Raw genomic sequence first — 14,980 nt, 5'->3', positions numbered from 1 at the left:
TAGAACACTACCACTAACCTACCGGAGGCCAGTAGGCGAATATTGTAAGAAAGCTTAAAGTTACTGTATAGAATATGTGTGGGAATTATAAAAGCTTTTTAAATTATGATTAAGGGAGAATGCTTTGCAAAGCGACAAAAAGTTTTAGTTAAGAATGAAAATTTCATAACAACAACAAATTAAGAATTAAAAGCTTTCAATTATTTTAAAAGCTTTAAGCTATTTTAGCTTTATTGATAAGAAAATTAAGATTGTAATAAAGCCACGGTCTAGAATATGTGTGGGAATTATAACAGCATTTAAATTATAACTTAAATTAGAAAATATTTGGAAAGCGGAAAAAGAAAAGTTTTAGCTTAAGAACATAACTGTATAAGTTCAGGAAACTTAAGAACCAGAAGCATTCATATGCTTTCATATGTAATAAAGCTTAAAGCTGCTCTCTAGCTTTTAGAATGAAGATTAAGGTAGAATATTTGAAAAGCAATTGTTTTCTTAGTCAATCTATTTCAATTTTTCAATTTAACAAGGTAACTTTTTACAACTCATAAAATATTCTATAAAATATATTTTTTCAATTTATTATAAAATAAAATTTAAAAATTTACCGTTAAATTTTCAAATTAAACTTCTTTTGTGAAAATTTACCAAATACTTTAATCTTATTTTCCATATAAATTCATAACCTGCTGTTTCTATTTTGGTAACAATAATATGTATTTATAAACAAAATTTAATTGTGTTTTACTACAAACATTAAAAAAACTCTAAAAAATGTAACCATATCTAAAACTATGTTCAAATTTATAAGGCTTTGTAAATAAAAAAATTCGAAAAAAAATACTAATGATAAAAAAATTAAATAGAAGAAAAGATTTCCAGAAAACCAAGCAACAACCATAATCTGGCTGTTTTTGCGGCCGGGATTGATTGAACAATGTATGGTGTATGCTTGTTGTTCGAAATATGTAAGAGAATTTATTATAAATTGTTTAATGTTTTAAAGTATAAACAACAATTTGTACAACTATTGTTTAAAGTATTTAAGTCTATGATTTTTTTTTTTTTTTTTTTTGAGTTTGTGTTAGTTAAGAGTTTTCAACCATTCATTGTTCTTTCTATCAAAATAAATAGAGGGATTTATGAAAAACATAAAAGCAATCAACACTTATTTGTTAGAAGAAATTGATGACCTTGCATTGTTAGAGTTATCTGGTACTATATCATAGATAAATTCTGGTAAAATTACTAAATAGATGATTAATGATTTAAGAATAGATTACACAAATTCTTTAAAAAAAAAACTAAAATTCATTAAGAATTTTTTAACTTATTTATACATTTGTAGGTCAATTTGAAATAAAATTTTTAAAATTATTTCAAGTGACCTAATAATAAATTTATAAATTGTATTTATAAATATATAGAAACAAATTTAAGATTTTGTATATACAAAAAAAGTCGCAATATGCTAAAAATAATATATGTTACTTTTTTATGTTTACAAGTCCTTATCAAAATTTTGCGGTTTTGGCATGTGCTTAATAAAGTTTGTTTTAGGTATTTTTTCTTCTTTTATATACAAAAAAAATTAAAATACATTCTACAATGTGGCACAAGCCATCATCCACATGCACGTCATCTGAATAGAGCCAAAATATATAAAATTCAACCCATGCTCTCTCTCACTCTCTGGTTTGATTTAAGATAACAAATAAGTAGGTTTTACTTTTTTAAGATTTTTTAAATAATTTGTAATATTTATATAAATTAAATTATTCCGGTTAAACTTTATTTATAGAACTTTAAATTGAGAGAAAGAGAGAAAAAAATTTTCTCTATTATAAACAATCGTACATAAAACATTCTCGGATTTATATGTTTTGACTGCAATATTTTTTTCCAAAAACCTATTATGCTTCTTTAAATAACAATATTCTCGAAACAAATTTTTAAGTCGTAAAAAATTTTATAATTATTTAGAAAAAGTTTCTATCTCTAAAATTTACTTCTAACTACATTTTGAATTATAATTAGGTTTGTATTTTATAAAACTTTTCCCAATTTATTAAAATTAAAAATTTTGTTTTACTTACCGTCCATCGAAATGTAAATGGCAGTACCATGGCCCCTCTACCAGGATCACTTAATACAAAACTGGAACCACCCAGTATTGTTGTTGTAGTATTACCGAACGAACAACCTGTAGATATACTGGGTGTACCCTGTTCAACGGCGGAATATTCTTTAAGGCACAAACGAAATGCTGTAGAACAAGGCGGACAGCCTGGAAAAGGAAAGAAGAAAGATTGGAAATATTTTGTTAATAAAATAAATAGTAAGGCGGCACATGTCAATATTTAAAATTCTCGCTATTTGTGCAAATCGGAGCTTTTTAGCTCACATGCAAATGTAAAGGTGAAAAATTAAATTGTGACACGAGCTACAATTTCTACTCGGATATTGGAAAGGTTACTGAATTAGTAATTCATGTAAACAATAGGGAAATCTAGAATTGCGCAAAATTTCCAAAAGGTTGCGCAAATTTGCTTGCTTTTTCAAAAATTAAGCAATTTTAAGCACTGCGCAATTAAGAAATTAAGCGCTTAAAAGAAAACTCTACATTATAGACCATAGACTAGACTAAACTATAGACTGGACTACAGACTAGGTTGCGCAAATCTGCTTGCTTTTGGAAAAATGGCGCAATTTGAACACTGGTGCAATAAGAAAATTAACCGCTTAAAGAAAACTCTATATTATAGACTAGACTATAGGCTAGACTATAGACTAGAATATAGACTAGACTATAAACTAGACTATGACTAGACTATAGACTAGGACTATAGACTAGACTATAGACTAGACTATAGACTAGACTATAGACTAGACTATAGACTAGACTATGACTAGACTATAGACTAGACTATAGACTAGACTATAGACTAGACTATAGACTAGACTATAGACTAGACTATGCTAGACTATAGACTAGCTATCGACTAGACTATAGACTAGACTATAGACTAGACTATAGACTAGACTATAGACTAGACTATAGACTAGACTATAGACTTAGACTAGACGACTAGACTAGACTATACGATAGGACTAGACTATAGACTAGACTATAGACTAGGACTATAGACTAGACTATAGACTAGACTATAGGACTAGACTATAGAATAGACTATAGACTAGACTATAGACTAGACTATAGATAGACTAATAGACTAGACTATGACTAGACTATAGACTAGACTATCGACTAGGGACTATAGACTAGACTATAGACTAGACTATAGACTAGACTATAGACTAGACTATAGCTAGACTATAGACGTAGACGATAGACTAGACTATAGACTAGGACTATAGACTAGGACTATAGAATAGACTATAGACTAGGACTAAGACTAGATATAGACTAGACTATAGACTAGACTATAGACTAGGACTATAGCTAGACTATAGAAAGACTATAGACTAGACTATAGACTAGACTATAGACTAGAATATAACTATAAGCTAGACTATAGACTTGTATATATCATTATCATTTGTGGCAAAATAAATGTTTATAAAAATTTACTTACCCGTTGTTTTTGTACTTCTTATCTCTAAAGGAACACCACAACAGTAACCACTTAATAAGTGACTATTTGTATTTGAAATTTCTAATATTTCTAATTCAAAATTACCAGCGGCAGATATCTAAAAAGAAAAAACAAAAGAAAATTAGAAAAAAATCTTAAAATAGCGCAGCTAAATAAATAAAGAGATTTAATTAAAATTATGTTTTTTTTTCTAGAGATTTTAAATGTGGTTTCTATTGTATAATGCAGTTCAAAAAAAAACATTTTAAATCTACGTATGCATGAATTTTAAAATGAGTTTGAAGAAATTTTTAATCAAAATTTGACCAAGATATTGGTTTTATATTAATAACTGAAATCAACAATAATTTTCAACTTAAATCTTTATTTCCTGCTTACCAACACTAATCAAACATTCTCTATAGGCTTAGGCAGCAACATTATCTCTCTAAACTCTTTCTTACACTCTCTCAAAGCTGTCAAACTAATGACAGCTGATGCCAAATGGTAATAGTTTTCCTTGGAAAAAAAATAACTCCAATATTTAACTAAAAATGCGTAAGCACTTACATTTAATTCTTAAAAAAAAGAGAAGGTACTATCTTGGGTCTAGGTTTAATTGCTTTCTTAGTATTAAAAAAATATATGCTAGGCAATCTAAATTAAAAGTCACAACACATTTATTTGCGCTGGAAAAAATCGCTTACGCACAAAAAAATTTATAAAAAAAAACTAGTTTTCTGCATTTAAAAAGAAATAAAGGCGCTTAAATAAATTATAAATGAAAAAGCCTAGTCTTTTTCTTATAACAATTTTGATTTGATTTAAGCTTCAAAGTAACAGCAGCAGGAGAAGGAAGGGAAAGATAAAATTCTAGATGGTTTCAATATGACGCCACACGAACTTGAACAGGAACGTTTATGTTCATGCATGATGTATGATGTTCTAAACACTTTGTTAAGATTTCAAAACTAAAGAACAAAAAAATTTATATATATAATGAAACTTTTACCTAGAGTATTTATATCTGACAATGACAATCCTGTTAAATTTTTACTTTATTACTAGGAAATTTGCAGAAATAACCCAGCAAAATAAATAACCTAAAAAACTTAAAGAAATAAACAGCTAAAAGGAAAATATGTAATATATATTTTTATACATATTTTTTTCCCTATTGAAATCAAAATGTTCGCTGGGTTTTGGTATCTAGTTAACATGATTGTCTGTGTTAAAAAATATTTTGTAGTTTAGTTGTTATAGTAATAATAATTCATATAGTTCTAAGTATTCAAGAGATGTGTTTGTGACTCGTTACATGACATTCATTAATAAAAACTGAAAATTTAATTCCTGCAACAAGTGGAATTAAAAAATACTTTAACTTTTAGACCAACTCTATTATGGCCAAAGGCCAGCGCAAGTAAGTGCTTAAGCAAAAAGGATGTGGCAGATAGTATATAAAGAAAATTTAGAATTTTAACTATGTAAACTAAATAGTATTAGCGGCAAACCAGAATTCACTTAAGCTGGGGGAAAAATTTTAATTTAAAAAAGTCAGTTTTTCTTTATTGAAAAACTAAAACGGAAAATATGATAAAATATTCAATAACAGGTTTTCTTCTGACTTTAATACTCAAAACCTATCAAAAAAGTTAAGAATTCAAATACGAGGGTAAAATTAAAATAATATTTAGAGAATTTCTTTAATATTTTCTAGTTGTTCGCGAATATTCTAAGAATTTGTAATAATAAATTAAATTCAAATTCCAAATTTTTCAGATTCTTAAAATTTTTCGCGAATATATGAAAAAAATGAGAAAAAGAGAAATATTTTTTTCAATTATTAACAACCGAACATAGAACATTCTCGAATTGGATTTCCTTAGTTTATCGCGAATATTCGAAGAATTACTTTTTCCGTTATAATATAAACATATTTGTAATAAAATAATTTAAGTTAAAATTAAATTAAAATTTCTCTATATAGCACAAATTGAATATTTTAAGATTCTTAATTTTTGTCGCGAATATTTCGAGAATTATTTTTTTTTAAATATTTAACAAAATTGCAACAAATACGTTTTTTATACCAAACATAAATTCTTTTAATTTAAAAAGAACTATTAGAAAATTTAACTGTAAATAGTTTTTTAAACTGATCTCGCATACACAAAATATATAAGAATATCTTATAAAATTAAGCCTGTTCAAGCTAAATAAACCTAAAACTATAAAGATTGATCTCTAAGACAATTTAAGTTTTATTTATATAAAAAGAAAAACAGAAATAAATGAAGAGCAACAAGATGTATTAAAACAAAATCAAGAAAAATACAACTCATACCCCAACAAAAAAAAAAAAAACTCGTATAAATACAACAAACAAATTGTCTTAATACATGAAAACATCAAACATTTTTTTGATCGAGCTCGATCGATCACTCAGGTTTGTGTTAGTGTGTATAAATGTTTTGATGATGATCATCATCACCACCACATCACAGGTGGGAATCTGGGAATATAAACGATTTTTTTTTTCATTCCTTCAAACATTTCTGGATTTCAACAAAATACTAAAGGCCGTTACAAAAGGCAACAACAACAAAAGACAAAATCAAAACAAAAGCTATATAAAATAAGAAAAACAATCTGTAAGAGGAAAACAAAGAAAAAAAGAGGTGGAAACCAGCAACAACTACCACTACTATGTATGTATATATCTTTATAACGAATAAGTCCGTATTAAACAGACATTGATCAATCCCCACAAATGAAGATGATTTTATATTGAATGCATCATGAGGCATGTAAGTAAGTTTTTTTTTTTTGCTTAATTCTCTGTTGCATAAAATCGTATCGTCGTACTGCTGATGATGTTGAAGATGTTGCAAAAGCAGTTTGGGCAAAGACAATGAGTATGAAATGATGAAATGAAAAAAAAAAAAACCAAACAATGTGATGTGATGTGTGTTTATCAAGTCGTATATAGTCGTCGTTTGAGTAAAACAGATGGACAACAATTGCCAATGTTACATACTATTTAATCAACAGCAACAACAACTACTACACCAAATCCTTTTACAGAAATTACAGACCCAGTCTGGTGCTGCCTATTATTTGCTGTTTTGTTCTCTTTTATGTCTCAGCGTATGGAATTTTAAATACACGGCAAAAAAAATGTAAAAGAAAAAGTTAATTAGAAGCCGATTTGTGGCGATTAGTGTTGAAGACTAGTTGACCGGAGGCCGTTGTCGATTTCCACCTAAGGCACTTTTGAAGGAGAACAGAATATGGTCTATCGAGGCCTAGGTGTATTTCTTCAGATTTGGTGGATGTACATTAACTAACTAACTACTAACTAACTAACTAACTAACTAACTAACTAACTAACTAACTAACTAACTAACTAACTAAACTAACTAACTAACTAACTAACTACTAACTAACTACTAACTAACTAACTAACTACTAACTAACTAACTAACTAACTAACTAACTAACTAACTAACTAACTAACTAACTAACTAACTAACTAACTAACTAACTAACTAACTAACTAACTAACTAACTAACTAACTAACTAACTAACTAACTAACTAACTAACTAACTAACTAACTAACTAACTAACTAACTAACTAACTAACTAACTAACTAACTAACTAACTAACTAACTAACTAACTAACTAACTAACTAACTAACTATCTAACTAACTAACCAACCAACCAACTAACTAACTAACTAACTAACTAACTTACTAACTAACTAACGAACTGACTATCTATATATCTATCTATCTATCTATCTATCTATCTATCTATCTATCTATCTATCTATCTATCTATCTATCTATCTATCTATCTATCTATCTATCTATCTATCTATCTATCTATCTATCTATCTATCTATCTATCTATCTATCTATCTAATCTATCTATCTATCTATCTATCTATCTATCTATCTATCTATCTATCTATCTATTTATCTATCTATCTATCTATCTATCTATCTATCTATCTATCTATCTATCTATCTATCTATCTATCTATCTATCTATCTATCTATCTATCTATCTATCTATGTTCGAAGGACCAAAAACATTTCCATACTTCACAAAAAAATCTCTGAGTGTACCTCAACTTCCCAAGGAAAAACTATAGAATTCTTTAAAGCAGCAGCAAACACAAAACAAAAATAACAAACTTGAATTTCCGTACTCATACACCGAAAACTTTAAACGGATATTAAAAGAACATCTTCAAACATTCTGGAAAAAAAAGAATAGAAATCACAAAAAGAAAAACATCAACGCGAAACATTTAAAATGTATTCAGGCGCTGATTGTCATTAAAGTCGGTGTACGAGTATTGTGACATTGATGTGTGCTTGATAATGATAATGATGACGACAATCGGCCAATGACTATTGGATTCATACATATTTTATTTGTTTTTGCTGTAATCACGGGCTGGATGGTTGGCTGGCTGGCCAGCAGAGATTTGTTTGGTAATGAAAAAAAAGGCAGAAGTGCATGTGAAAACTAAGAATATAAGATGACAAATAAAAAAATCAAAAAAAAAGTTTTTAATGTTGATATCAGTTGTTGACATTTCGTGTGGTAGAAAAAGTGAAATACTTGAGAGTACAGATGTTAATTTTAAACAAAAGAAGCAGGGAAAGTTAAATTTGTTAAGGTGAGCTTAATTTTAACAAATTTTAATTCCTATTAAAAATAAAAAAAAAAATAGGTATGTAGCTTTCAGAAACAAAATTTTAAAAATCTATATCTATGATATATCATAAAGTCATATACAAATCCGTATTAAGAAAAATCACTATATTGCCGATAAAATGTTGTTTCACAGGAAGAGCTCTTATGCGGGAGCACTTCTTTTCTTTTTTTTGTCCAAACCTCAAACGTTTCTTATTTATTTATTTTATTTTTATCAAATTAAGTATGTCGTCTAAAAGAATGTAAGTCTTTTTAGTAGTTTATTTTATTTTAGTTTTTTTTTCGTATGGGACATTTTAAATCGGCTACAGGAATAATGATGACCATGTGATTGTACCTACTACAACACAACAACAACAACTACAGCAGCAACAATGATGATGACTACAAAAAGAAGCTGAAAAGAAAAAAACTATTGGCAATGAGAATGATACAGATGATGATGATGACGCTAAGGATGATGGTGTTTTTGGTTGCAGATGTTTTGTTGTGGTGGCTGTTTGAAATGTTGAGTTGAGTTGTGTTGAGATGAAAGAAAGAATTGCTTGTTGGTTGGCTGGTATTTGTTAAGAAGCAACAAGAAGTATGTCGCTTGACTGAAACCATTGGAATTTGCATGACATCGGCCTCATTAATGAGTTGTCATCCTCGTTTTTTTTTTTTTGTTTACTTCTTATATTTCTTAACTTTTTACCTTGATATCGTGGTAAAAACGATTGAGAGAAACATACGTATACAAAAAAAAAAAAAAAAAAAAAAAACGTTTCACCAGAAGGTGTATGAAAACCAGGAGATTTTTTAAGTTTTAAACAAAAAGAAATGTATATGACCAGGATGGTTTCTTTTTTTTCACATTCAACAAGTGGAATTAGGATTGTCTCAAGTTGTTTAATTTGATATGTTAAGTGTTGCAGAAGGAAAAGCTCATGATATCATTATTTATGTGTATTTCTTACTTCAAGTCTTTCATTTACGTTTGTGATTTAACTGAATTAACTGAAAATAATGATAAATGCGTTTAAAACGATCGAAACGAATTATCAGTCGCATTTTTAAGACAATTACCCGAGCGATGAATGCGGAGATATTAAGAAAATTTGAAATTTCATTGTGTTGTTTGAAATTAAATGAAAGGAAGAAATTGTTTAAAATACTTTTTTAATCTAAAAAATAAGAAATAATGATCATAATAATGATAATGGAGCTAAAACTTTAAATGACAGCAAAAATAAATGATTTGTGAACTAAAAAAATGGAGGCTTAGAAAGCTTAATACTAAATTGATTTCCTGTTTAGTGCTTTTAAAGCGTTAGGGAGAGTACTTGTTAAGTAATTTGCACAATCAAAAGTATTTTAAGAGAAATGTAAAAATTAGAGAGCTTTTGAAAGCTTCTGGTAAACTTAATAAATTTAAAATATTTTTAAAAACCTTTTTTGATTTGTATACAACAATTTGAAATTTTTAGCGCTTTCAGTTTAAGATGACAGCAGAAATATATGATTTCTGAATTAAAAATGGAGAAAGCTTAATACTAAAATTGAGAGCTTTTGTAAGCTTAGGGCATAGTTATTATATTAATATATTTAATATTTTTAAAAAGCTTTTTTGATTTGTATTTGTAGACAATAATTTTAAAGTCTAAAAGCTTTCAGAGAACTATAAGTTTAAAAAATGAAGAGCTTATATAAAGCTTTCATACAATAAGCTTGAGAATTGCAGAGTTTTCGAAGAGTAACCACAAGAAATTAAACGTTTTGTTTCAAATTCACTAGCAATACATAACTTTCATAAACTCTATTTGTCATATATGTCTTCTTTAGCAATAAATCGTATTTCAAACTTTCATAAATTTCGGTTCATAATGTTAGTTGCCATACTAAAAAAATGTTTTAAAAAAATTAATAGATTATTATTTTATGCTTTTTTTCTAAACAAAACATTATAATCTGTTAAGGAAAAACACCCATTTTAACTAATTTATTGGCAAAAATTTAGCTATTTAAATAAAAAAAATAATAATTTCGAATATTTAAGCTAAAGCTCTCTCAATTGCTTACCACAACTTAATATTTAAATGGTTAATCATTAATCAACGACACTAATCATATAAACGCCAAAAAATTTGTTTATGATTAAGCTTTTAAAATCATTTAATAATTTGTTTAAAATACCAAAATAAAATTCCCACCAAATACAAAAATTAATCTTTTTTTTATACTCTGTTAAAGTTAGACTTTCATTTTAAGACACATTAATGAAGCCATAAAATATAATGGGCCAACAAATTGAAAATCTTGTAGCCTTAAAGAAATCCAGCTCAAGTAAAAGAGAAATAATAATAGTGAACTAAACAGGAGCCTGCAGAGTTTTAATTAGAAGCTCTATAAACTTTAATTAAAAAATATGAATTAAAGATAAAAACTGAACAAAAAAAGATTCAACAAATATAAAGAGCTTCAAATCATAGTTATGCAAAATTAAGCAGAAAATTGTTAAACATTCATTGAAATCATGATTTATGATAAATTATAAATAAAACAATCATACAAACAAACACTTCATAACTTTTAATTTAAATTTTAGACTTCAGGTTTTTGATTTACAAAAAAAAAAACAAAAATATTTCCAACAAAAACATAACCATTTAATTAAATGAGAACTCCAACCGTGTTTTCAAATCAAAATGTATTGAACAGTAACGAAATAATTTGAAAATCTCATTAGATATAAAATATTAAAAATATATTGTACATGTAATACTGAGAAAAAAAATGTTATTAAAATTATAAACCTATAAAGTAAAACAATTTTGGCGGCATAATTTCGTTGTTGAAAAGGTGTTGGCAGCTTTTAATATATATTGAGTCAAGTTTTTGTTTAAGAAATATATAAAAAAATCAACATTATGCCAACTAACACGATGATTAAGCATAATTGAAACTTTTAAAATCCCTATAAAAATAAGAAAATTTATTTACCAACTCTCAACACTTTAGATACTTTAACTGTGGAGTACTCGTCGGACTACTAGATACAAACAGCAAAAAATAATATTATTCAACAACTTAAAGATTCTCAAAATCATGTAGAAAAACACTTTGGAGCAAAAAAATACAAAATTTTAATACTGAAATACAATTTTTTGAATGTTTCAGGTGAAAGAATACACTAAAGGGAAAAGAATACACTAAAAAGAATAGAAATAGCTAGAACTGCACTATAACTAGAACTAGAACTGAACTAGAACTGAACTAGAACTGAACTAGAACTGAACTAGAACTGAACTAGAACTGAACTAGAACTGAACTAGAACTGAACTAGAACTGAACTAGAACTGAACTAGAACTGAACTAGAACTGAACTAGAACTGAACTAGAACTGAACTAGAACTGAACTAGAACTGAACTGGAACTGAACTAGAACTGAACTAGAACTGAACTAGAACTGAACTAGAACTGAACTAGAACTGAACTAGAACTGAACTAGAACTGAACTAGAACTGAACTAGAACTGAACTAGAACTGAACTAGAACTGAACTAGAACTGAACTAGAACTGAACTAGAACTGAACTAGAACTGAGCTGAACTAGAACTGAACTAGAACTGAACTAGAACTGAACTAGAACTGAACTAGAACTGAACTAGAACTGAACTAGAACTGAACTAGAACTGAACTAAACTGAACTAGAACTGAACTAGAACTGAACTAGAACTGAACTAGAACTGAACTAGAACTGAACTAGAACTGAACTAGAACTGAACTAGAACTGAACTAGAACTGAACTAGAACTGAACTAGAACTGAACTAGAACTAGAACTGAACTAGAACTGAACTAGAACTGAACTAGAACTGAACTAGAACTGAACTAGAACTGAACTAGAACTGAACTAGAACTGAACTAGAATTGAACTAGAACTAAACAAAAGCTGAACTCCTATGTTATTTACCTTTAGAAGATGCTTATTTTTAACCTCAACTGTCGGTGCTTTAGTAAGCAGGACTTGTGTCCATGCGTTTCTAGACAATTTATGTTTAACATTAACTTTGTTAACTTAATAGTTTTTCATATTTTTTGTTTTGTTATTTTCTCTCTTAGTTGTTTTTTTATATACATAAAAGCTTTAAAGACCTTTAATACAATAACCAGACTACCGTCTAATAGTCATACTTACTAAGTTTAATACTACTTACTAACTAATGACAAATAAACTTTAATAATTCTTTATAGCCATTATAATAAGTTGTCTCTTTTCCAACAGTAATATGCATGTAAAATGCTTAATATTAAGGGTATTCAAAATATTAAAAAACGTATGTATTTCATATTTGGCACAAAACTAAACTTGCTAAATACAACAAAGTGTAAGACTAATTATTTTAGAAAATTTTTTAATATTAAGACTGTGCATACCCCTAATAATGTAAAACATTTTTTCTTACAAATCCACAAACACATGTAGTCTGAATGAGGTGAAAAAAATTGTCCACTAAATGTCCATAATTCAGTTAATTTTAAATCGTGGGATTAAATTTTTCTGCCTTTTTTCCAAACACGAACTACAACAAACAGTACAAATAAACGATAGAGTTAAAAATTACACAGAATAGATAGAAAAAATACCAGAGAAATGTTTGTAATACATACAAATTAGTAAAAAAAAAATACGAACAGAATGTAAGAGTGTAAGAAGTATCTATGAGTTGACTACAATATTAATGTTGTTAAGTTTGTACGCGCGTAAAGTGGCAAAATGTGTCAGTTAATTATGTAGATATTTAAAATGACCAAAGTGTTTTAAGCCGCTCGCTTTTTTTTCCAGTTCGTATACTCTGGTGTCTGTGTTCCTAAACGTGTAAAAGTTTATTCTGAACTTTTTTTCTATGTAAGTCTGTGTGTTAAATTATTACTTGGCAAAATCTTTATGGCTTATAAATTTCTACTTTGTGTCTTTTTTTTTTCTACTGCAGTATTGATTGTAAGTTTGAAAAAAAAAAAAAACAGTTGACTCATTCATTCATTATTACTTTCTTGGATGTTTGGTTGGTCGTTTTATTATTGACGTAATGTATTGTTAATGTTCTTCTATAAATCTGTTCAAATTTGATTAGAAATTATAAATAAAGATTTTTTTCTTGCAAAAAAAAAGGAAATTTAAAAGTAGTTAAGAAATTGCATATTATAACGGTAACAAATGTTTTTTAGAAGATTTTATGTTCATTATAAAATTAACATTTTTATGACACACTTGAGATTATTTTATGGGCCAGAGACGAAACTTTTAGCAAATTAGTATTAAATGTAGAAATTAAATGAACCAGATGTTATGTTTTCTTCATATGGTTCATTGTATTATAAATATATTGGTATAGAAAGAAATTCTATGATCGAGAATTTAGAACAGTAATTTATAGGATTTTGCTCCGTTTTTTATGGCTTCCGCTTCCCCTTTGGTATATAAATTTTAGGTTACGTGAGATGCATTTAAAAATTTACTTCTATAAACAATTATCTATCTTTTAGCGAAATACAAATCTTATTAAATTAAGCCAACCACAACAGAAATATCTCTGAACTAGAACTAGAACTGAGCTAGAACTGTGCTAGAACTGAGCTAGAACTGAAATAGAACTGAACTAGAATTGAACTAGAATTGAACTAGAAATGAACTAGAACTGAACTAGAACTGAACAAGAACTGAGCTAGAACTGTGCTAGAACTGAGCTAGAACTGAGCAAGAACTGAGCTAGAACTGTGCTAGAACTGAGCTAGAACTGAACTAGAACTGAACTAGAACTGAACTAGAACTGAACTAGAACTGAACTAGAACTGAACTAGAACTGAACTAGAACTGAACTAGAACTGAACTAGAACTGAACTAGAACTGAACTAGAACTGAACTAGAACTGAACTAGAACTGAACTAGAACTGAACTAGAACTGAACTAGAACTGAACTAGAACTGAACTAGAACTGAACTAGAACTGAACTAGAACTGAACTAGAACTGAACTAGAACTGAACTAGAACTGAACTAGAACTGAACTAGAACTGAACTAGAACTGAACTAGAACTGAACTAGAACTGAACTAGAACTGAACTAGAACTGAACTAGAACTGAACTAGAACTGAACTAGAACTGAACTAGAACTAGAACTGAACTAGAACTGAACTAGAAGAACTAGAACTGAACTAGAACTGAACTAGAACTGAACTAGAACTGAACTAGAACTGAACTAGAACTGACTAGAACTGACTAGAACTGAACTAGAACTGAACTAGAACTGAACTAGAACTGAACTAGAACTGACTAGAACTAGAACTGAACTAGAACTGAACTAGAACTGAACTAGAACTGAACTAGAACTGAACTAGAACTGAACTAGAACTGAACTAGAACTGAACTAGAACTGAACTAGAACTGAACTAGAACTGAACTAGAACTGAACTAGAACTGAACTAGAACTGAACTAGAACTGAACTAGAACTGAACTAGAACTGAACTAGAACTGAACTAGAACTGAACTAGAACTGAACTAGAACTGAACTAGAACTGAACTAGAACTGAACTAGAACTGAACTAGAACTGAACTAGAACTGAACTAGAACTGAACTAGAACTGAACTAGAACTGAACTAGAACTGAACTAGA

The 14,980-nt window shown here is 28.2% G+C and overlaps 1 protein-coding gene across 1 annotated transcript in view; it reads right to left on the bottom strand.

The window, feature by feature from the left end:
* LOC119599572 (protein serrate) overlaps window positions 1-14,980 on the bottom strand; it is a 108,340-nt gene that overhangs the window by 85,382 nt on the left and 7,978 nt on the right. The window contains exons 2-3 of the mRNA XM_037949382.1: window positions 3,597-3,714; window positions 2,097-2,287 (exon numbers count right to left, since the gene is read on the bottom strand). Coding sequence (XP_037805310.1) covers window positions 2,097-2,287; window positions 3,597-3,714 — 309 coding nt within the window. The remainder of the gene's footprint in view (window positions 1-2,096; window positions 2,288-3,596; window positions 3,715-14,980) is intronic.

The sequence above is a fragment of the Lucilia sericata genome, unplaced genomic scaffold, assembly GCF_015586225.1.
Source record: "Lucilia sericata isolate MDLA Ls3-8-SP2 unplaced genomic scaffold, ASM1558622v1 Contig000082F_arrow, whole genome shotgun sequence".
In the NCBI taxonomy this organism is placed as follows: Eukaryota; Metazoa; Arthropoda; class Insecta; order Diptera; family Calliphoridae; genus Lucilia; species Lucilia sericata.
The sequence above is the reverse complement of the archived record's forward strand: the minus strand, read 5'-3'. Positions and strand labels throughout refer to the sequence as shown.